Here is a 23,774-nt window from a genome sequence, read left to right on the forward strand (position 1 = left end):
TTGCCAGGAACCTTGCCTTTCCTTTCAAAGCACTGCCTTTCAAAAGCATTCCAAGATGCTGATTTTTAAAAGAGAATACAGAAATCAGGATTTGCAAAATGTGAGACATCTTTGATGGTTAAATATCATTTCTCTCTTTTTCTTTTCAAACACTGGGCGTGGCCACGCCCCACTGGTGTGGCATCCACGGGGGCTGCCATTCCCGTACCTCTTGGGGGGCAGCGACTAGGGTAACGGTCAGCTTTACTCCATCTCTTTGGGGAATAAAGGGGGAAAAGGAAGCTGTCGTCCAGAAAAATGGGAAGCAAAGTTCATGTAGTGTTCTTAGGTCCTAAGGCTGCCGTTGGCCTTGCCCTGTCTGACCTTGACTTCCTACCCAAGGGGTGGGGGGCAAAGGTCCTGCAGCTTCGGGCACCTGGCCCCTGTCTCTATCTGTACTCTTTCCCCAGAAGATCTCTCCGGGCCGCTGGCTTCAAAGACCAGTCAGGTGCCGACAGCTCCCATATTTATGGCTTCAGCTCCAGCACCTTCCTCAAGCTGCTGATTCATACCTCCAACCATGACTCAGTCTCTCCACCTGGACGGTCCACAGGCCAGCTCATATTTTATATGCCCCCGACTGAACTCTTCATTTTTCACCCCTCAGCCTCCTTGCCTCCCAATCACCCACTTACCCGGCGGCTCAACTCAGAGACTTGGGGGTCCTTCCTGACAACCTCCCTCACTGGCCCCTCTGTTCGAGCAAATGCCTCTCATCAGTTCAGCCTTCAGATTTGGCCCCCCCTCCAGTCCCTTCCTCCACCCTTTACAACAGCCTCCTAGCTACGCGTCCTCCCTTCCCCCGATCCATTCTCTGCCCGCTGGAAGATTCCCCATAAAATGTAAATCAGATCGTATCACGCTCCTGCTCAATACCCTTCACCAGTTTCTTACCAAATGTAGAATAAAATCCCATCTTTTCCCCACGGTCTTTGCTGAACTTCGCTCCCCATTTTGGCCAGTTCAAACCCTTGTAGGGAAGAATCTAGAAACTTTCCAGGCAGTGACAGAACTGCCAGAGCCAGCACTTCGTGGGATAACTTCCAAAGGGAGGATGGATAAGTTGTGGGATGTGTGTTAGAAAGAAAAAAAAAAAAGCAAGAAAGGAATTAGTCGTATTACTTAGTGGCCGCCCCTCAGAAGCAGCAGCGCTGAATAAACGTCAGCCACCGCCGCCTCCTGCCCACCCTCCTGAGAACTGTCCGGGAAAGAGCAGCACTTTGGTGGAAATGGCAGAGCCGGCTAATCCCACAGGGCTTTAAGTGGCCGGCAGAAAGCATCTTAGAGTTGAATAAGGAGATAAACTGCTTTGCTGGTTATAAGGTCCAGAATGTTCTCAGAGATGAGACGAAAATCCTTTTGTGTGTTTCTGACTGTGCAGGAATGCAGGGTTCCCAGGAGGGCACAAGGCCGCAGGACGCACTTCAGGCTCCCCGAGGCGCTTCAGGGCGCTGGGCTCTGGCCTTCTGGGCGCCGAAGTTCAGCAGAAGTGGGGAAAGGAAGGAATGAAAGGAACCAGAGGGGACAGAAGCTGAGAGAGATACGTGTCCATCTCAAAAGCAGAAAGAGTAGGGGTGCCTGGGTGGCTCAGTGGGTTGGGCATCTGACTCTTGATTTCAGCTCAGGTCATAATCCCAGGGTCATGGGATCGAGCCCCATGTTGAGCTCCATGCTGAGTGTGGAGCCTGCTTGAGATTCTCTCTCCCTCTCTCTCTCTCTCTCTCCCTCCCCACCCCCGTCTGCTCCTCCCTCATTGCACTGTCAAAAAAAAAAAAAAAAAATATATATATATATATATATAAATTTTTTTAAAGTTGGAAAAGGAAATTTGGTCCATGTTTATAGCAGCAGGAAGCGCCATATTGGGGCCAAGAAATTTAGCGCACATGGTGTAGTATCTAGCTGGATGGAGGCTCTCCTCACTTCTTTTTAATTCGTTTTGAATGTTTATTTCTTTTTAAGAGCAAGAGAGACAGACACAGCATGAGAGGGACAGGGGCAGAGAGACAGAGAGAGGGAGACACAGAATCCAAAGCAGTCTCCAGGCTCTGAGCTGTCAGCACAGAGCCCGACGTGGGGCTCGAACTCACGAACCGTGAGATCATGGCCTAAGCCGAAGTTGGATGCTTAACCGACTGAGCCACCCAGGCAGCCCTCTCCTCACTTCTAAGAGGGAAGTGCAGTATTTGCTGTTGGGGCCCCCCCCAGATCACTGGCACAGTCAATGGCCACTGACTCATTGATATGGTGGCATAAACAGCTGTCCCTCGCTTCATGGTCTCCTCTTTGGAGCTGTTCACAAGCCAGCACTCCCTATAGGCTCTCCTGAAGTTAGATTCTAGCTGAAGCCATACCCTTAATGGACTCCTTCCCCTTTCTTGCCCTGTTTCCCTCACACCCCTGCCACTTCTTCCTGGAAGCACACCCTTCACTAATAATACACCTGAATCCCTGCCTCAGGCTCTGCTTCCAGGGCACCTGATCTAAGACTGGACGGCTGAGGAAGATCAAGAAAGCCATGAAGTCTATAAAGATGCACCCTAATAAAGTAGCTGACCACATAAGACTATGTGTAAAAGTTCAGTCTCACGTGTTAACATTCAAAAGCATTGAGTAGAGCAGAGCCCCGGTGATGGACCCAAAGAGCCGTGTCCTTCAGCCAACCAGAATATCAACAACCATGGTGGGAGTCCTTGGGTCAATTCAACACACACAAATTTACTTAGTGCTCTGTGAGCAAGACACCATGCGGTCGGCTCCATGGGGTCGATGCAGGGATGAAGTGGGACCCATTCTCTGCCGTCCAGGGGCCTGCAAGTTAGTGGGTCCTCAAAGACTGCTAGGACTGGACCAGGTCTTAGATATCTTGCTTCTCTGTTGTTGGCAAGGTGTTTCGTAAATACTTCATAAATGAATGTGGACTAGCCCAACGCTATCATACGAGGGTGAGACAGAATCGTCCAAAGAGACAGGAACTGTCTTCCACGGTAGCAAGGCGGGTCACTGAGTTTTCCAAAACATGGAAAGAATCTGCTTTCCTTGGGACATCAGGTTAGGATGTGAAACCTGGCTGGTTCAAAAGAAGGCTTACGGGCTAAGCACTTTCTCAGCAGGGTCTCGGTCAGCATAAAGGGGAGGGACTTCATTGTGTAAAACTGTCCCCTGCATGACATTTATCAGCCCTGACCCCTGCCCACTAAAGGCAGGTAACACTCGTCTCCCCCCCCCCAGTCACTATAGCAACCAAAAAGTGAATACCCACATTTCCAAATGTACTTAGTCTAAGGGGTGTTTTAACCCTGATTTGGAACCACTGGTAGGATAAAAGTCAACTCAAGGTGAGAGAGGGAACAAGTGTGTGAACCAGATTGACACCATGTGACAAGTGCGCCATAACAGCCCCATGACCTGAAGTCTTCTTAAGCACAGTCTTCCCCCATCCCTTCCTTTTGTTTTCCTGCCAATGTGTGTGTGTGTGTGTGTGTGTGTGTGTGTGTGCGCGCGCGTGTGCGTGTGTGTGCGCTGCGTGCAGGAGACTCATCTGAGCTTGGAAAAGTATGAACTTGGAATAAGAGGGAAAGGGCTTGAAAGGGAGGGGAAGGAGAAAGAATTAAAACACTCCTTGCGTACTCAAGGTAGCCTTGAATTTCCAACACACAGTTTAGAATCTCTTAAACCCGGTAATTCTCCTGGTAGAGCCCATGGAGTAAGAAAGGAAGCAGCTGCTGTGCACCCCCCCCCCCGCCCCACATGCCAACTGGAGGGCCATTCATAATCTCAACTACCACCCGTCAAGGAGAGGAGGCCTTCCTGAAAGGCGAGCAACCAACCATGTGGGACTAAGTGTCACCACCCCACTCTGAGGTCAGCAGAGGCCCTGGTGTGAACACACGGTCTGGAAGCTTCGCAGACAGTCTGGTCCAAGACACCTTGAACTTTCACTGAGTTCCTTCTCCCGAGGCCAAAGGGCAGGCTAGATGCCACTGCCAGGTCATGCCCAGTCTTGATACACTGTGGAAGGCCCATGCTACAGGACTAAAAGACACCATCCCCACGTGCAACCTAACCATAGAGAGAGAAATGGGACAGAGAGGCAGCCTAAATCAATCCCCATAAACTGATCTGTGAAGGCCAACGTCTTGGTGCCATCTTGGAAAAAGATGGCTGCCACAGCCAGGGACTGAGCACAGACACACAAATGTGCGGTGGACCCTGCCTCCTTCCCATCTCTGTAAGATTAATAGTTTTCGAACACCACCTCGGTCGCTTACCTCAGCTGCTCAAAAACCTTCCGCTATTCTAGAATCACATCCAAACTCCTTGGGCCATCCGCCCTGAGGCACTTCCACTCCCATTACCCTCCCTGGCATCCTACAGTCCCGAAAGGGAAAATCACAGGTTCCCAAAAAGCCTCGGACCTTCTTGATTCCCCACCTCTGCTCAGGCCGTTCCTCCCACCAGAAGCACCTTTATATCCCTCCCTGCGTCTGCCTTTCAAAATCCCAACTGCTCTCTGAGACACCTCAACGCCGCCTCCTCCAAGCAGTCATCCCTGATGGCTCAGGGCCCGCGGCCTCCAGGCTTCTGCAGTGCTTTGTACCCGCTGTACTCTCTGCTGGATGACAACTTCTCATCCCCATCCCCTGACCAGGGAGCTCAGCCAGGGCCTGGAGCCGTTCTTATTCATCTCCGGGTCACACGACCCAGAGCCCGGGACACAGGAGAAACTCATCTCACACTAGCTGGGTAAATCAGCAGATGATCCCAGGGCCGCCAAACTCTTCGCAGACACCGGCTGGCACCCACTCATCTCCGGACCTCCTCCCTTCGACTCCTTCCTTTCCTTCCTCATCCTCCTCCATCCCATCCTGCTGGCTCTGTGTCCAAACTGCACTTGGGATCACGTTCCCCTCAGCCACTGCCCCGGGCCTGGCCCCCATCTTCTATCAGCTGCCGTAGCTCCCTGAAGAGTCTTCCCCATGGTCCTCTTGCCCCTCCAACCCGTTCTCCTCTCAGCCACCAACGACTGCCTTAAAAACTTAACCCATTAGTGCCACCTACATGGTCCAAGCCTCTTCAATGGCTTCCCATGGCACTTTGGGGGATAAAACCCAGCTTTGTGCTATGGAAAGCATGGTTTATGAGGCCTTGCGAGATTTGGTGCTATCCCCCGCCCCCATGCTCATATAATGCCACTCTCGCCCTTGATCACTAAGCCCAGCAGAGCTGTCCCACCACAGGGCCTTTGTATGTGCTGTACCCGCTGCCTGGCATGCCCTCCCCAGTCTACACGAGGCTCTTCCTTCAAGTTTCAGGCAGCCTGAAGGGCCTTCTTTGGCCTTGGCCTTCTGTCCAAGGCAGAGCCCTCCCTGTAGCCTCCATTTCTGCCTTTAACCACCATTACAGCTCACATCCCCAGCGCCTACCACTGTATCTGGCCCAGAGTAAATGTTCGGGAGGTGATTTGTTGAGTGAATGAGTGTGTGAGCGAGTGAACGGTCCTCTTGAACAGCTGCAGTGGTCTCCCTCTGGGCATCCAAATTCTAGTTTCATTTGCTTCTCGACTAACAAAGTTAGAAGAGTTTGGTGTTGTGAACTTTTTTTTTTTTTTTTTTTTTAGCAGAAACCAAGACTGGCTTCTTGCTTCTGACCATAGTTAGCCTCTTCATTGTTACTGTCATTTGTCAGCATTGACTTACTTCAGAGAAACCGTCCCCATGTTTCGACTCTCTTCCCATAGCCACAGGAAGAACCCCCATGACGGTCCCCCCACGGTGGACCTCTGCCCTGGGCCAGGCCTGGGTGCCAGTATGGAGGCAGTTTTCGAGACACCAGTCCTGGGGCCCTGTGAGGGCAGACCCAGAGTGGATCCAGGCTGCAGAGCCTGGTCCCAGCACCCATGACAGCGATGAAGGACTCTGGGCTTCCCTCTTGGAAGCACTGGGTGATAGAGTCCCCCCACACCAGCAGGTGCAGAAGTCATTTCCCCTTTTAATTAGACCAACACCAGGCCACTCACGAGGCCACTTCGTCAGAACCCTGGGAATCAGGGTGGAATCAGAGATGTCAAGCGGCTGTCTGGGACACGAAACCAAATGGCTCAGTCCTGACTCGAGGACAGCCCCAGCCTACCATCGCTGGGGCCGCTCCAGAGAAGAGTCCACTGTGGCCACTTGCTTTGGAGCAACTACAGGGTCCAGCCTTCCCTCTCTGCTCCCTGTCCTGGGCCCCCAGGACGCAGCGCTTCGGAACCTGGCTTATTCAGAAACACAGTGGGCTCCCATCCGGAATGTGACCGTTTTCACCACCTACTGGTGCCCTCCGTTCCCAGTGGCCATCACCTTTCACCTGGATGGCTGCAACAGGACTCCAAACTGCTCCCCCTGCTTCCATCCCGACCCCCGTGGTCTGGTCTACACAGCAGCCAGAGCAATCCTATCAGGAACAAGTCCGATCACGCCCCTCCTCTACGCCCTGCTTGGCCCCGCATCTCACGCCCAGTGCCGATGATACCCTCGCGGTGGGCCTGTACATGATCCTCTCTGCTTCTCTTTACTTCCATTTCTTAGCCCCTTCCCTGGACTCTGCTCCAGCCACACGGGCCCCTGGCTGCTTCTCAACCTCTCCGGGGCGAGTCCCTGACCCAGGCCCCAGCCTGGCTGTGCTCTCCGCCTGGACAGGCTCCCGGGGGCCAGCGAGCTCCATTCCCTCACTGACCGTGAGGCTCTCCTCCAATGCCACCCTCTGTTCGGATTGCCCCGGCCCAGCCCCGACTTGCTCTATTTCACTCCCCAGCTCCCCAGCCCCTGCTGCTTCTAGCACACCATGCAGCTCACAGGTGTATCCTATTCGCTTTGCCCTGCTCTGCATCTATTTTGTTCTGCGGTGTACCCCAAGCCCCCAGAACGTAGGAATGGTCGAGAAGTGTTTGAATGAATAAAGGTCTGCCTGCCCTGTGATCACCTCCCCCAGCTTCCCTCTCAGAGTCTCGGAAACTCAGCCTCTGACCCCTGCCCCCCCGCCCTGCCTCGGCACACACTCCTGAGACAACCCACACCTCCACTGGGGGCCCTTGGTTGCTCCCAGTCATGTGCAGCCGGTTCCCTTACCTTCTTCATGGCCTTCCCACTCTGGGAGGCCAGTCGGACCTCTCCCCACCTTCCAGGCCCACAGTGAGCTCCAACGCCTTCCTGGGGGCCCCCTCAAGGATGCTGGTTTATATCCCCACCTGCTTCCCCATGGTCCCCAAGTGGGAGCCACCCACCTGTTTGAGCTCTAAGTCCTTAAACTCCATCATTCTCTACTCTGGAGGCACAGAGAAGTGGATGGGGAGGGTAGACAGTGTTTGGTTACTAATCCTGTGAACTCTTCCAAGCCCTGGCTCCTTCCCTCCTCTCGAGTCACCTCTTCTGGTCTTTCTCTTCCCCTCTCTCTAGGTACCCTTTCTCAGGAGCCTCTTCCTCCCGAACCTCAGGCTCTGTCCTCCCCACTCTCTCTCTGGGTGACCTCTGGTGGCTTCAGTGTCACTGCCCCCACCCCCTCCCCCTTAGGGCCAGCTCAGGCCTCGCCCTCAACTCCAGACCCACCAGCCGACTGCGTCCTCCTATCACAGGTCACCTCCAACACCACGTGACAAAATCTGGACCTGCTAAGCCCTTGGAACACTCCCCCTCTGTGTCCGGTCTCCGTGAGAGGCATCTGATCAGATAGTGTCATCCAAGAGTCTTCCTTTCCGCTCATCCCGGACAAATGTGGGTCGCTAGTCCAGAAGTTTCTCAAGCCCCGGACCCCCTTGCTCACAGCCGCCCCCTTACCCAGACCATCACTCTTCCCCCTGGGCCACCGTCTCCTCCCTGCTTCCTGTCTTCCATCCCTGCCACTTAGCCCCTCACCGGGGCTGTCTGAAGGCTCCTCAGCTGGTAACTCTCCACGCACACCGTCCAGGGCTCTGCACTGCCTGAGGTTCAAGTCCAGGACTTGTTCATGCTGTGCCTTGCCCATGTTCCTCTAGCTTCTCTCTCGAGCCCTGTGCGCATTTGCAGTCCTGGGATGGACAGACTCTCTGTGGCCTCCAATCCTTTGGCCCTGCCAAACTTTCTGCCAGGAGCACACGGCTCTTCCCCACTTCTGCGCCCAGCCTTCACCTGGCCCATCATTCCCCCTCAGCTCCGCCCCCACCGCCTCCTGCTGGACACCTGCTCCGGGTGGGACACTTTCCACTCAGCTCGACTGCTTGGGGATTCTTGGTGCTCCGTTTTGTCCGCAATTCCCGTGTTCTGCCTCCTCGAGCCGTCCACACGCATCCCACATTCCACGTGAGAAAAAACGGGACCCCGATCTCCCCCCATGAACCTTCCCTATGGGCTCTCCCTGCCCTACCCACTGAGTCGTGCTCTGACCGCGATGGAGACATCTACACATATTTGTTGAATGAGTAAATGAGCAGTGAATGATTTACTGCTCTTTAAATATGTAAATTAGGTATCCCAATGAGCACTGATGTGCTTTCATCTGTAGGAAAGCAGGGTGCGGACTCCTGGAAGGCATAGACCCATCTGGGTCTGGCCAGGGGCGAGGTCACCCATGGCAAGAACAGGGGAATAAGGTCACAGCCTGTAGCGGATACTGGTGTCCTTCCAGGGCTCACTGACTCGACTCCAACTGCCGAGGAACCACTCCCTCCGGGATCAGCTCTTAACCTCGGCCCTCAGGTCGGGTCCCTCTTAGGTGCTGTCCCACACCGTTTCCCAGAGCTCCCCAGCAGGACTGAGCTCCCTCGGGCTGCCCACAGGGATAACTGTCTTGACATCACCCCTTGCCCTGTCTCCCTCCCCCACTCCTTATGGGTGTTTTCTGGGCTCAACTCCCAAATAGGCACCTGTACCCGAATTCCTGTCTCGGTATCCATTTCTGGAGCCCGAACTAAGACACGGTCCCAGATGCTCCCTGGCAAATGGCATGCTCAAAACTGTTAGCCCCCCCTCAACCCTCTTGCTCCTGGAGAGTTTATCTTCTGTCTTCATGCCAGTCACACACGCATTCATTTATTCAAACACTCAGTGTGCACCTTCCCTGCGTCAGGCTCTGGGCTGTCTCAGCGGATGAAGATGAATTCAATAGTCCTGGTTCTCAGGGGTCGGACCCGAAACTTAATAGGTCAGAATGGCTGCTTTGTCCCGGACACAAGTGAGACATCCTATATGAATTCTGCCATAATATGAAGTCGCTAACATTGACAGGGTGATCGCCTGGGGCTGGCACTGTTTTAACCATGGTTGCATACAAGCCTGGCCGACCCACTCAAGGGCCCCACGAGGTCCACACGAGGCCAGAATCAGCCAGAACCAGCTTTTGATCCCAATGCAGCAGGATCATGCGCCTGCAGGATCCCTTTCCATTATGGAGGCCACACTCTCCGAACACCTGCCCTGCGCCAGGCAGGGGGCTGAGCCCGCACACAGTGTCTGGATTCCTCCTCACAACCACCCTGAGGAAGGAGGCTTCATCCCTGCTAGGAGATGAGGAAACCGAGGCACCCAGGTTTATGTGAAATGTCCAGACTAGGGACTGGGAGGGGGACTGTCTTAGGAGGTTTGGGGTTTCCTTGTGGGGTGATGAAAATGCTCTGCAATTAGATAGGGGGTGATGGCTGCACAGCCTCGTGACTATATTAAAAACAGCACTGACTGTACATTGTAAAATGGTGAACTTTATATTATATGAATCTAGAGCACCCTGGAGGTCCACGTCGGGGCCGGAAGCGAGCACTGGCCAACATGTATATTTCCCCATCTCCACCCCTGTGCCGAGTCGACCCCTCCTAAGATCCCGGATTCTTGGATGTCCCCAGAGTCCAGTTTGGCCTTGACTCTGGGGACATCCCAGCGCCTATGGTGGCGCTGGGAGGTCACTCACTCGTGTGCAAGTTTCACCGGCCTTCCAGCCCCTAACTCCATTGCACACACCTGTTCCTCTCCTTTGGGCACAGAGCCCTTCCTGCCTCATGCGTCTGGTTACAGCCAAGGGTCTCAACCTTGATTCAGACAAGAACGACCTCCCTCCAGGCTCGGCCCAAGCATCAGTCATTTTTAACACTCCCAGGTGATGCCAACACCTCCCAGCAGCCAAAGCTCCGGCATCCAATTGGAGGCGCAGGGCTGTGGATAATTCATCTCTGCAGCCCCAGGACCTGCCAAGGCACAACCTCTTGGCACTCGGTTTGCTCAGGAAATCAACAAACAAAGGTTGGTTGACTAAATTAGAGTCCACATAAATGCGTAATATTTTATTTGCTGGATACAAACAAATAAATGGAAGACAATTCCATTTATTGAATTGGGAGAAGAAAATTCAGTACTTAAAAAAAATAAAATCACTTAAAAGAAAGAGCCAGCAACTATTAGAGCTCTTCCGGATACCAGACGCTCACGTCCAGAGACAAAAATCAGGCTCACGCACGCACTGTGCTCAGCACAGAGTGGGATGCGAGACAGAGCCAGCCCATTTCATAGATGGGGGAGCCAAGGCCAGTTTGGATACGAGATTTGCTCAAGCCAGGATTATGTTGACTAAGAGGTCCCATCTACTAAGAGTGAGAATGTGCCAGATGCGAGGCAAGGCCCTCACATATTATTTCCACTTCCACAGCCACATCTGGAGGGAGATAAGCATAAAGCTCAGAGAGGTGCTGAGTGACCAGTGCATGGCTGTTAAGGGCCAGAGCCAGGCCCGGCCCCCCGGTCCTCCTATGCGCAAGCCTGCAAGTGCCTCACAGGTGACAGGATGGAAACCGTCTCCCACAAACTGGATGAATGCGGGTCCAAAGGCATGTGACAGTGAAGACCAGCTTCGCCAATGCAGCCATGAAGCGAAACACGTGCAAAGCAACATGGGCCCTAGATGACGCCTCCGGTCCCTCATCAGGTCTCACTCTTGGCAAGGACAGCACCATGGCAGCCATGCTCTCGTAAGGAGCCTGTGGAGAAGGCCGGTCCCAGGGGTCGGCCTCACCTGGGGCACCCACCCTCGGCTTTAGAGGCCTCTGAGGGCCTCCTCCTCCACTTGCCCCAAACTCCTTACAACAAGAAGAAACTCTCGTTGGCTTCTTTATAGCAATGAAGTGTCGTTAACCCCTGGACTTGTGCTAAAGCCCCAGAGGTTGTGTCTTTAAAACGGCAGCTGCTGAAACACGCTGTGGGACATCGGAGCCTCTGCCGACCCCTGCGTGGCACCGTATGAGTCTGCTCGACGACCCCACTGGTGAGATCACCAACGTCCTGAGCACCAAGGAGAGGGGGCAGTGTGGGTGACGTCCTGTGGCTTGTCTGCTCCTTCATCGACAAAACCCAGCAGAATCCCTGGCCCCGATCCTCCCCTACAACCACAGCCACCAGGCGAGTCCTATCGCCCCGGCCTCCAAAACCATCTTAAATTGGACCGGGGCTTAAGACTGCCACCTCACCATCGCCCCCACATCCAGCCCCCCCACCACCGGTTCTGGCCTGGACCCAAGGACAGCCTCCTCACTAGGGAACTTGTCTCTGCAGAGGCCACACCGCACCTCTGCTCAAAAATGTCTGGAGGTGGACACGGTGAGCTGGGGACCCAACCACCGGCCGGAACCAACCACCAGACGTGAGCAGCGAGGCCGTCAAGATGGATCCAGCCCCAGCCGAGGGACTGAAATCACAGGAAGGACCTCAGGCGAGCGCCTCCTGGTGGAGCCCCGTCAACCCCGTCACCGTGAGAGGAAAGGATGATGCACGTGTTGTGCTTTTAAACACTAACTGTTGGGGCGATTTGTTCCTTGGCCATAGATGGACCTGGGAATGGTGTGACCTCTGTGGGGGTCAGGGAGGATTTTCCTGGGCTGAGGTCTGCGGGAGTTAAGGTCAACCACTTTGAGGGGGAGCCTGGAACAGAAGGACTCACATATGCAAAGACTCTGAGACAGGAGGGAGTAAGGCCCGATCAAGGAAAGGAAAGGGGGTCCTGACCCTGACGGTCAGCCACAGAGGGGCAGAGGTGGGCACAAGATGCAGCGGGAAGCAGGAATTACCTCCCCTTCTCACCAGCTGGGCAGCCTGGAACAAGTAACTCACCCTCTATGAGCCCTAAGCTCCTCACAGAAATTGGGGATGATACCACTTACTCTAAAGAGTGTTTAAGGAGTAAATGAGATGAGGAAAGCAAGCTTCCACCTCAGCACCGGGAACCAAACACTGATTTCCTTCTAGTGTTCTGGGTGAGTGGGGAAAAAAAAAAAAAAAAAAGCATTCTAGAACTCCCACACTCCCATTTGCTTCTCTTTGTTAAAACTTGGCCCTTGGCACACAGGTCTGGGAACCAGGTGACCCCATTCTAGCTCCACCACTGCTGTGTGACCTCTGGGGAGTCACTTAACCTCTCTTCTGGTTTTTCTAAGAATAAAATAGATGCAAAAATAAAATCTCTATCGGTGACTCGACTCCGTGAAGACAGGCACTGTGGAAACGCAGGCGCCCGCCTCTGTTCTGCCACAGCTATTTTTGGCCCAATCAGCCTCAGAAGCAGGTCGCACGGAGGGCTGCCCGTGTTCTTCCTTGAGGGCTAGTACACGTCTCCTTCCGCGGCCTCCGCCGTCTGAGTCACACGCGGGGACGAGTGGGCATCGCCGACATCCACCAAGTGAGTCCAGGTCCTGAACTCCGGCGGCTGCCGTGTGGGCTTTCTGCTCAGGCCCCCAGCACGCCGTCACCTTTGCCAGGATTCACCCCTGCCCACGCCTTCCGGAAACACCCAGGACTCTGGTTGACTGTGAACCTGGCAAGGGGCATGGGCGGGACTCTCTGGAAACCTTTTCCTTCCTGTCGAATACCTAGGGGAGCCTACACACCCTTCAAGAGCCAACTTCATCCTCAAGCTTCTAACCTGATGCCCCTTGGACAACAGAGAGGCACCAGCCCAGCCTTGAGGCCAGTGACCTTTCATTATCATGACTGTTACTGTTAGTATTATTATTATTTTTTTAAAGTTTATTTATTTATTTTGAGAGACAGAGACAGCATGAGTGGCAGAGGGGCAGAGAGATAGGGAGAGAGAGAATCCCAAGCAGGCTCCACGCTGCCAGCACAGAACCCAACGCGGGGCCCAAATTCACAAAACCTCGAGATCGTGACCTGAGCTGAAACCGAGAGCCAGGCATGTAACCGACTGAGCCACCCAGGCACGTCCAGTATTATTTGTTAGCTTCCATTTATGGAGTGTTACTTGGGTTCCGCAAGGTGGTTACCACATGTCACCGAAGCCTCACGACCACGCACATGCCCCAGATAGCATCATTAGCCCCATTTCGCAGATGCAGAAGTTGAGGTCCCAAGCAGTTAAGGATACCTTATTCAGGGGTGCCTGGGTGGCTCAGTTGGTTAAGCGTCCGACTCCTGATTTTGGATCAGGTCATGATCTCACGGTTCGTGAGTTCGAGCCCCACATCGGGTTCTGCGATGACAGATTCTTGGGATCCTGCTTGGGATTCTCTCTCTCTCCCTCCCTCTCTGCCCCTCCCCTGCTTGCTCACATGCTCTCTCTCTCTCTCTCTCTCACAAAATAAGTAAATAAACTTTAAAAAATTAAAAAGAAAAAGGGTACCTTGCCCAAATCACTTAGCTAATGAGAAGGATTTGCCACCAGGTCTGGAGGGCAGGAAAGCCAGGCTATGAGTCACTGGGCTGTAACAGTGCTTTTCAAGCACATACCTTCTGCCAAGTGCAGCCTATATAATTTCCAGCCTTCACAGCAATGCCTTCTCCAGGAGGTCTCACTAGCCCCAGTTTACAGATGCGGGAACTGAGGCTCTGAGAGGGATGGGATGGATGTGCCCAGGGTCACAGTGCGAGGAGTGGAAGGGCTGGGTCTGACTCGAAGGTTCCCTGCCCTGATTGCCATTCTCTCCGACACTGGTTCTCAAGAGTGTGCACCCGGGCCAGCAGGAGAAACAGCTGAGAATGTGGGAATGAGGCAAATCCTCAGGCCCCACCCCAGACCCACCTAATCAGGAATTCTGGGGACCGGCTCCAGCAACCTGGGTTTAAACAAGCCCTCCAGGGGATTCTGACCACACTCATGTTTGGGAACCACTGGTCAAGCCTCTCCCTCTGGCCCACAGCTTGTAAAAGTTTACGAAGTCCAGCTGCCCCTTTTAAGTGCAAAGGGTCGTAGGCAGAGTTGGAGGAACGAAGGGCAGACAGTGGAGAAGCTTTTCCATGCTCCTTTCCAGTGACGGGGGGACTCAACAGACTTCTCAGGGCTGCTGGGAGGGGTGGCACAGGGTTGGGTTCCCCCCCCCCCAACAGAGGAACGCACAGCTGAGCTGCCCCCATGAGCAATGAGTTCCAGATGGAGATGGGGGGGAGGCAGCGTCCTTGAAAGTTTCGTGATAAAACAAAACAAAACAAACATGCCAAAACCAAACAAATCAACACCCAAAAACACCACCTTGCCTTTGCCAGACAAGAGTGGCTCAGCAAAAGGGAGACCAGCTGTCCCGGTTAGCCCAGGACTGGCGGCTTTCACGGGATATAGGATTTTCAGGGGTAAAGCCAAGACAGGATGGGGCAAAACATGACAAGGTGGTCACCTTGAGCAGCAGGGTGCTGTTTGGATGAAGAGGGAGGCCTGCCTGCCTGGCCACATGGAAAACATCCAACAATTCCAATACGCATTTCTGGCAGTCGCTTTCATGGGAGACTGGACAGGTCTGCCTGAAGACGCATAGAGGTTTCTCCCTTTCCTCTTTCTCCCTCTACCCCAGACCCCCCCTCCTACAGACAAACATTCCTTCAGCAGGGAGTCCTCTGCCTGATCTTTGGGCTCCTAACTCCGGGCTTCAGCCACTCCCCCACCTCCACGGACTGGCTGGCCTCCCTCTGCTCCACCTCATCCATCATCTACTGGAGAATTCTTTCCCAGATGCTCCCTTCCAGCCCCTGCTGGTGAGGACAAGTCCCTGTGCACCTCTGTGTGCCTCCAGCGTGCCCAACGCAGGTGCTTGGCAAATGCTGGCCAGTGAAGGAGAGGCCCGTGTCAGCACAAGGGATGAAAGGCACATCCGATGGGCAAAAGGCGACCCGTGCCTACACGCAGTGTCTCCAGAAAGATAGCAGGAAAGGACGCTCCTGCCAATGCCTCTTGCAAACTGAGCTGCATGAGGGCAGGAACGGCTCCTCTCTTGCTCTCCGCTGGCTCCCCAGCCGCTGGCACAGTGCCCAGCCCTGCTGAGCCCCATGTACGCCTCCTGAACGAAATGACAACAGCAGCTTCATAGCTCTGAAGCCCCGTGCCTGCTGGGAGAGGCGACTCCCTTGGGGATTACAGAACAGGCTGAAGTTGCAGTGTGGCTCTATAGGTGTCTGATGTTTACTGGGCACCACCGTGTGCGAGGTCTAGGCTGGGCTCGACAAGGACAGAGCGAATTGTGCAAAATATTTTCTCTGCCACGGGTCTAATCTGCCCTGCACGCCCTCAGGGAGGCCGTGGCTGTGGGGTGCCTCCCCTGTCTGACCTGCCCAGGGTCCACATCCTCGTCCTTGGGCTGTATACAGCCCCTCTACCTAGCTCCTCCCTTGGAAAGCCATCTGTCCTTTAACCGCTATCCCTACATGCCAACGCCAAGGGTGGTCACATGGCCCAGGCCTGACCAATCAGCTTATTCCATCCCATCAGAGGCCACCTTGACTGGTCCAAGGACAGACATGTGACCCAAGCTGGTCCGATGACAGTCAGCCCCGGGACTTCAGTTGAAGGATTCAGAAAGTGAAGCTCCCCTTGTAGGAAGATTACTAACCGTAAGGGTGATGGAATCCCAGAGCCTGGAGCCACAGACACTGGGCCAGCCTGAGAGAAGAGGCAACCCAGGAGAACTCAGAAGACAGAGAGGCAGAGACAGAGATCCAATGCTATCATCATACAAGACCTGCTTCTAGAACGTCCCGACACATGAACTGAGAAACTAACATCTCTCTCCCCAGGTTTGGTATCGCAGCTATGTGTAACTGAAAGAGCCCCGCCACAGGGCCAGACTGCGTCTGCTCTCCTGGCCCCCAGAAGCCCTCAGGCCCAAAGCCCACCAGGAGGCCTCTCTCGCCTCACACGAGGCACTCTCTGCCTGCCTCCCCTTCTCTGCAGCTCCCAGCCTGGCTCCAGGCCCTGATGGGTGGTCTGGGGCTTGCAGTCTCCGACGAGTTCCCCACTCGACTCCGGTCCGGCAGCTCACCCCCCAAGCCACCCTCCACATGGTCGGGAAAGCTGACCTTTCTGAAGAAGACGATACGGAATCCTGCCGCCTTCCCGCTTAACACCTCTGTGGGCTCACTGCTACCCACAGCAGTTTTCTAAAGGGCGGGGTGCCTGTCCCTGCAGGCAAGTGAGCTGACTGCAGATGGCAGGTGGACCCAGCACGCCAACACACTGAGACACGGAACAAGAAACTTAGGCCCCTTTGGGTTCTCTCACAAGCCTTCTGATTTCTTTACAGAGAAAAATCTCCACGCGGTCCCTGCTCGAGCTCTGACATCTATCTTTCTACCACTTGCTTCTCTCCCTTTTTATTTTTTTAAATGTATTTAAAGTCTATTTATTTATTTTGGAAGAGCCAGAGACAGCGTGAGAGTGGGAAGGGCAGAGAGAGAGAAGGGGACAGAGAATCCTAAGCAGGCTCTGTGCTGTCAGCCCTGAGCCCAAAGGGGGGCTCAAACTCACAAAACTGTGAGATCATGAGCTGAGCCGAAACCAAGAGTCTGATGCTTAACTGACTGAGCCACCCAGGCGCACCCTCTCCCTTTTTAACAAGAAGAGGGAGAGCCTTGAGCTCGGAACCTTCCACAACAAGCTAGAACTCTGAAACGCTGCTTTGTGTTCATTGCATTTATTTTTATGGTCACCCTCTAATTATGCCAATGATACTGGTTTTTCATTGACTCATTTCAGTAGTTATATAAAGATTTTTTTTGGAAATTGGTTAATATAAACAAAAAAATGAATCTATTTAAAGAAAAACTAAGGCAGAGGCGCCTGGGTGGCTCAGTCGGTTAAGTGTCGGGCTTTGGCTCAGGTCACGATCTCATGGTTCGTGGGTTCAAGCCCCGTGTCGGGCTCTGCGCTGACAGCTCAGAGCCTGGAGCCTGCTTCGGGTTCAGTGTCTCCCTCTCTCTCTGTCCCTCCTCTGCTCATGCTCTGTCTCTCTCTGTCTCTCTCTCTCAAGAGTAAATAAACATTAACGAAATAAAAACTAAGGCAAATAACAGGATGTATTTGGATACGGTGAATGATGTTTGGCAAACAACAATTCACAGGACGAAATGTGATCTCCCCAGCCAGGCACACAAGGCCCTTCACGTTCGGCCCCTTGACAACTCCTTCCAACCCACCGAAGGGCTTGGGACTCCCATGATTGAGTCTCACAAAGCCGTGCCTCCAACCTTCTGCCCACGCTGTTCCTTCTGTCTGATGTCCTTTCCCCACACCTTCCTTATCAACTTAGAACAACCCTATCCATGTTAAGACTCAGGTCAATGTTACTGTCTACTGTGGCCCAACTACTCAAAGATTTGAAGGCTACCTGTGCTCTCTCAGGCCACTTTTTGAGCCTCTTCTTTGAGGCTGAGAGACCCCCGAAGACCAGAATGGTCTTTCACCTCTGTGCCTGGCACAGAGGCTCAGTTAGAGCAGGGCGGATGGAAGGGACCCCCGCTGGGGGACATGGACCAATCAGATGCAAGCATAGGCTCGCACAGGAGATGGCATAGGCTCGTTGCCCAAAAATTGGAAAGAGGAGGGCTTCCAAAGGAAGCAAAGGGGGAAGGGAGTGATCTGCAGAGGCAGGTGCCTGAGGCTGGGCCCCCCCCCGGTACAGCCCAGGGGCTCCCTCAGGAGAGAGAGGGAGGTGAACATGCTGGGCTACAGGGTCCTTCGGAGGCCTGGAGCAGAGAGCCCGGTAGGCCAAGGTTCTCAACCTTAACTTATATTTGGATCATCTCTGAACTTGTTATAAATGCCAATTCCTAAGCTTCACCCAAAGACTGACTGGGTGGGTTAGAAGTGGGTCCTGAGCTACACTTTAAAAGGAATGCTTCAGGTGATGTTGAGGGCCACACTCAGAGAAGCACCGGGCTACAGGTGTCACGGAAGAATGGGAACAGGTAAGGGCCTAGCAGACCAAACTCAGAAGTGCATCTGAACTGCAAAGATCCTCTAGAACATTGCATCACTGTCTGGACACCGAGAGCCTGAAGACACCATCTACCGGAGAATAAGCGTCGTCAAGGTTATTTAACATATGCCCCGAATAACTCAACGGAGATGTGTTCAGCGAGAGAGAGCCACACACGATCACAGGTGGTCTAGAGGCCGCACGTGGAGTGATCCATCCAAGATGCAGAATCTCTGTTTAGTGACCTTCTCAACCAGCAATTGTAAGCAGGAGACTTAACCCCCGAGAATCAGGATGAGGCCATTCCGGCTAAAGAAAAACCCTCCTTTGTTTGAATGACCAGGCAATCAACCTGTTCGTAGATGAAATCAAGGCAAACAAGTGAAAGGGAGGTTTCTAGCAGAACTCGCTGCAAATGGCTGTCAGGCATCTGTGTATGTTCGCTCCCAGAGCCTCCGCTTGGGCTCCTAACCAATCGCCTCCTCAAGCGCGAATTAAAATAGAGACATGAAAGCATGCGCATGGGGAGGGTATTTAAGACCGGCCCGATGGCTGCACCCCTCTCAAGCTCTGGCCTTCAGAACAATCCAGGCCGAGTTACTCATCAAATGGAGATTGACTTTTATCTGATTAACCGATGGAGACATCCTCCTCCATCCCGCAGGAACATTCTGTGGGAAAGGCGTTCTGCAGACTGCAGGGAAAAGTTGGGCCTTGGCTTCCCTCCTGCTCGGCCAGTGGAAAATTACAAAGGAAGCAAGGCTGCCCTCTGCTCTGCTCCCGGGGCCTTTCCGGGCCCGGAAAACACAGAGAGAACCCCAGAAACAAACCTTTACTTACCTGGGGCGGAGAGGAGTCTGGGAGGCGGTGGGGGCGGGGGCGGTGGGGGCAGCAAGGGAGGGGGCCGGCACTGGCAGATGTGTTGACAGCTATCGGTCACCTTGGAGCAGGACTTCTGGGGCTCACCGTGCGTCACCTGCAGAAACGGGCACACGCGCCCGAGAGAAGACAATGAGGCCACCAGGAGGGAAATGGACCCACGCCACCCGATCCCAGCCAGGGTGGAACCCGGGATCCTTCCCGAAGACCCAAGACCGCCGAGGGGAAGAATGAAGGCATGGGCTTGGCTCAAAGGGAACGATGTTGTGGGAGGCTGGCCGGGAAGGTTTAGAGACCAAGGTGTTATTCCCAGCTCTGCCAGGGACCCATTGAGGCCGTGACAAGTAACTTGGATACTAATGAGAGGTCGACAAGAATTTGATGGTTAACTCTCAGAATTTCCCTCCTGTACAAATGAGGAAACCGAGACCCAGGCAGGAGAAGTGGCTGCCCAAGGTTCCCACACCATGTGGTGACAGGACACTGATTTTACCTCCTCAGTAACCCTAGCCAACCGTTCTTCCAGTCTCCAGAAGCCCTCGCCTTCTCTCTGTCCACAGCTCCTGCCAGCCTTCCTCCGTCAACTCAGGCCAAGGTGCCCCCATCTTGAGGAAGGAAGCCTACCTTCCCAGGCCATGTGAGCAAGAGAGCCGGAGGGGTCTTGTGGGAAACACAGGACCAAACCATCCACATCCTCCCAGCAATCCCCGAGTGCTTGCCCACAGCTCAGGAGATCATGTGGCCACAGGGCCGTGCTCAGGAGGCCCCTGACAACGTTTCCAGCCCCACCGCACCCCATGCTCTCAGCTTCCGCTCTGCCTTCCCTGGACCCTGGCCGTGCATCGCCCCTCCCCCTCCACTTGGCATCTGCGGCTCCAGTGTCCCGGAATGTTCTCCAACACCTTTCTCTCGCTTTGTCCATTACTCAGAGTGGCTATCACCTCCTCAGGAAAGCATGCCTGACCAGGTCAGTTCTCCTTTTATAGGCTCTCCTGGTACCAGGTTCCACTCTATGGGGCAAAAATCTACATTTGGGTGATTGCCTGGTTCCCACCTGTTTTCACCACTGGACTATAAGCTCTATGGGGGTGGCGGCTGGGCCTTGGATTTTCTGCCACTAAGGGAATGCCTGGCATTCAGTAAATACTTGGTGAATGGATGGATGGACGGATGGATGGATGAATGGATGAGTATTAAAAACTGGACCAGAATCCATAGCTCTTGACTCCTGGTCTGTACTCTTTCCACACCAGCCTTCATTACGTCACTTGTAAACAAGGACGGGGGCTGTGCTTGACCAGTAGTTCCAAACCCTGATGGCACATCAGAACCTCCCGGGCAGCTTTAAAAAAAAAAAAAACAAAAAAACTCGTGCCGGAGCTTTTCCCAAGACCGGTTAAATCAAAATTTTTGCAGGTGGAGCTGGGCATGACTATTTTGTTTAATGTCCCCAGGCTAGACTTCTACTGTTTAGCCCGCGTGAGAACTGCTGGCTTAGACACACCGCCAGCGTCCCTCCCTGTAGCAGAGGGCCCTAACCCATAAGCCCCCGGCTCTGTGCCCGTCCCAGGGAACAAGCGGCTTCAACGGCCTGGAGGGAAGAGTTGGCAGTCACCCTCACCTCAAGGAAGCCCACCGTAACTTCTCTGGCTGTCATCTCAGGGGAGTAGAAAACCCAAAACCCCAGGTTCTCTGCAACCAGCCACCCGCAATGCAGCCTGCCATCGGGAAAGGCATTTTGCAGACGGCCTTTGGAGGCCCAAGGCAGCCTCCTCCTCTGTGCGTGTCCCCGGCCCGGCAGAGAGACCCCACGGGGCTCCGACACTCCCTTCCCACTTGGAGGCCTTGAACAGGCTGGGTAATGACCACTGGGGGATGGCAGCAGGAGGTGGACTGATTTACAGCCCTAACTTAATATCTACCGGGCCAAGAAGCTGCTGCTCGCGACCGTTTAGTGCTTTCAGAGGGCCATGGAGTGAGTTTCAAACTCCAAAGGCAATCTCATCGCCCGCCGGGAAGGGCAGATCCTCAGATGGTGGGCCTCTCCTAGTCAGTCCATGGAGATGCCTAACTCGTAGCATAGCAGCTTCACCAGTGCGCCTGTCAGCTCTCCCGTGGCCATTGAGCCGCCCTCCTCTTGGTTCCGACCTTCTAAGACCTTCTAAGACCTTCTAAGACCGCGGGGGTTGCTCGAAGGCTCCATTCTGCCAACGCTGGCCTCCAAGGGCGTTCCTCTGCTGGATTCCACCAGTGTGCAAACGTCAAGCAATGCCACTGCTAAAGCAATTACTCTCCCTCTCTCCGAGGGGCAATTTATGCAAGAGTTCAAGAGGAGCACGTCTGCTTAACCCAGCCCAACACGATGACCCATTTTTCTGTGAGAGGATATAAGGGTATGGATGTATAAGAGAGTTTAATGCGATGAAATTATCAGTGGGGGAACCGGGGCCAAGTTTCAAGGCTGAAGGGGGAGGGAACAAAGGAACACATGGCACTTAAAAAAAATCCATGGTTCCTTGGTGTCTGGCTGTGTGTCCTTCTCCCTGGGGGGTGGACCCCCCCCTTGGGGCCCCTCACTGGGGTGTGGTCCAGTGCAAGCCTGTGGCTACCGAGCCTCTCTTGACTGGTTACTTGCCAACTTCCTGAGCCCCACGTCCCCCACCCCCACCCCAGAAAATAGATCCATCTGCCCAGGGTAGCTTCTTCACCTCGTAAACCCTTCTCTCTGGGCACTTTCCCCACTGTTTGGTAACGTCTGCTGCCCACACTGAGCCGTGAGCGTTTGGGGCAGGCAGGTGGTGGGTGGGTCTGTGCTTTATTAGTCCTGACCAAGTGAGACTTCCTGAGCCCTACTGTGTGTCAGCCATGGGAAACAGGCTCTCATTTCACTCTCATGAAGATCACGGAGAGAGGCAAGTATTGTCATCCGTGCTGATGCTGGGGCGGGGGCTCGGGTAGGGACGACAGACCCAGAAAGGCTAAGTAACGCACTAAGATTTCACAGGGCCCTGCATTCAGTTGGTGCACAATGAAAAGATGTGTTGGGGGATGGTCTGCCCACCAGTGGAGAAACACAAGATCTCTTCTGTTCCCCAACTCTGGGTCCCCTCGGGGGTTCTGCAGATTGGCGGTTGTTGTGTTTAGACCAGTAGAGAAAACAAATCTCAGCACTGGGAACTTGTCTCAACACCTGGCTTGCTTGCTTTGAATCGTGGGGAGTCCCACAAGGAGAAGAAACTTACCCCCGAGGTCACCTGCTCTTGGCTGGACTTGACTAAAAATGGGCAGAGGCCCAGGGAGGTCAACGACCTGCCTAAAGCCCGCCGAACAAAAGCTGACACCATTACTTCCTGTGACCACTTCTGGTCCCGTTTTGCTGGCCCCTGCCTTCCTGCCCCTGCTCTGCAGCATTCCCCTGGGGCCAGAATCTTGTCAATGCTGCTGTCATGGACAGTGGGCTGAGGGACAGGTAAGTCCCACAGTCACCTGGATTTGGTACCTGCCACTGTGGTTTGGGGGCCACGGTGCTCCATGGTTGCTGGTTCCCGCTCACTCCCGGCCAATCAGCGCAGCTTTTCGGGTCGGTGGATGTTACCTCCTGAATAGCCCTTGACTCCATCAATGTCTCCCCACTCCCACTACTACTGCCCTAAACCAGGACACCATTGTATCTTCCCAGGGCAGCACCTGCCTCTGACTTAGGATTGTGAGATAAAATATAGGACACCTTGTGAAATTTTCGACAAACAGCAATTTTTAGTAGAAGTATGTCCCAAATATCGTATGGGATATACTTACACTAAAAGCATGAGCCACTGTTGATTTGAAATTCAAGTTTAACGGGACGTCCTGCAACTTTACCTGCTAAATCTGGCAACTGCTCCCCTCCGCGGCCTCCTTGCCTCTTGCCTCACCCCCACCTCTCCAAATCTATCTTGTCAGTGGGGCTGGACCAAGATTTCTAAAATGCCAGGCTGAGATTATGTCATTTCTTGCTGAAAACCTTCGACAGCTCCCATGGCCCTCAGGATCAAGTCCAAGCTGTAAGACACTAGGCTAGTGGCTTATAATAGTAGCCTTACCTGGGACTTCCCTCCCCTCCCCAAGGTTCTTCCAGTGCCCCATTCTCTCCTCTGGGCTCAGGGTTATTCCCTCTGCCTGGAGGCTTCCTTCACACAGCATCCTGCTCCTATCTTGTCCTTGTTCATGCCTCAGCTGAAGCCCTCCACCTGCCAGGCTTCTCTGACCCCTCCATCGGGTCTCATCTCCAAGCTGTCTGCTCCTGCTGAGTTCTCTTACCTATCATTACTTAATTATCTCTCCAGTGCCAGACTGCCCGTGCCATGAGGGCAGGGAATGCCCCCCGCACTTCACAAAGGGCCTGGCAAACAGTAGGTGCCCAATAAATGCTACTGATGAAATGAGCTCAGCCTTGCTGGTGGCTCCTCTTTAGCGCACAGAGACCCACTGGCCCGGATCAGAGCCTGTCTCCCTGGAGGACGCCCACAAAGATGATGGCTTCTGGCATCTTTTATGGAGACAGGCCAGCACCACAGTAACTTGATGAGACACACTCCTGTCACACCTAATAAATTTGCCAGCCTGTCATCCTCTTTGCTTGCAAAAAAAAAGGAATCATCGGGAAGTGAACTTAGAAGAACCCTAAATCACA

General features: G+C 53.9%; 1 protein-coding gene across 5 annotated transcripts in view; it reads right to left on the reverse strand.

Moving 5' to 3' along the window:
- The window catches only part of PRIMA1 (proline rich membrane anchor 1), a 62,316-nt gene that overhangs the window by 34,974 nt on the left and 3,568 nt on the right, over positions 1-23,774 (reverse strand). For all 5 annotated transcript variants that reach the window (XR_006293481.1, XR_006293482.1, XM_043556912.1 and 2 more), the window contains exon 3: positions 19,064-19,199. Coding sequence is in view for 3 of the 5 variants with exons in the window: in XM_043556912.1 (XP_043412847.1) it covers positions 19,064-19,199 (136 nt within the window). In the remaining 2 variants the exon portion in view is untranslated. The remainder of the gene's footprint in view (positions 1-19,063; positions 19,200-23,774) is intronic.

Source organism: Prionailurus bengalensis, chromosome B3 (genome assembly GCF_016509475.1).
Source record: "Prionailurus bengalensis isolate Pbe53 chromosome B3, Fcat_Pben_1.1_paternal_pri, whole genome shotgun sequence".
NCBI lineage: Eukaryota > Metazoa > Chordata > Mammalia > Carnivora > Felidae > Prionailurus > Prionailurus bengalensis.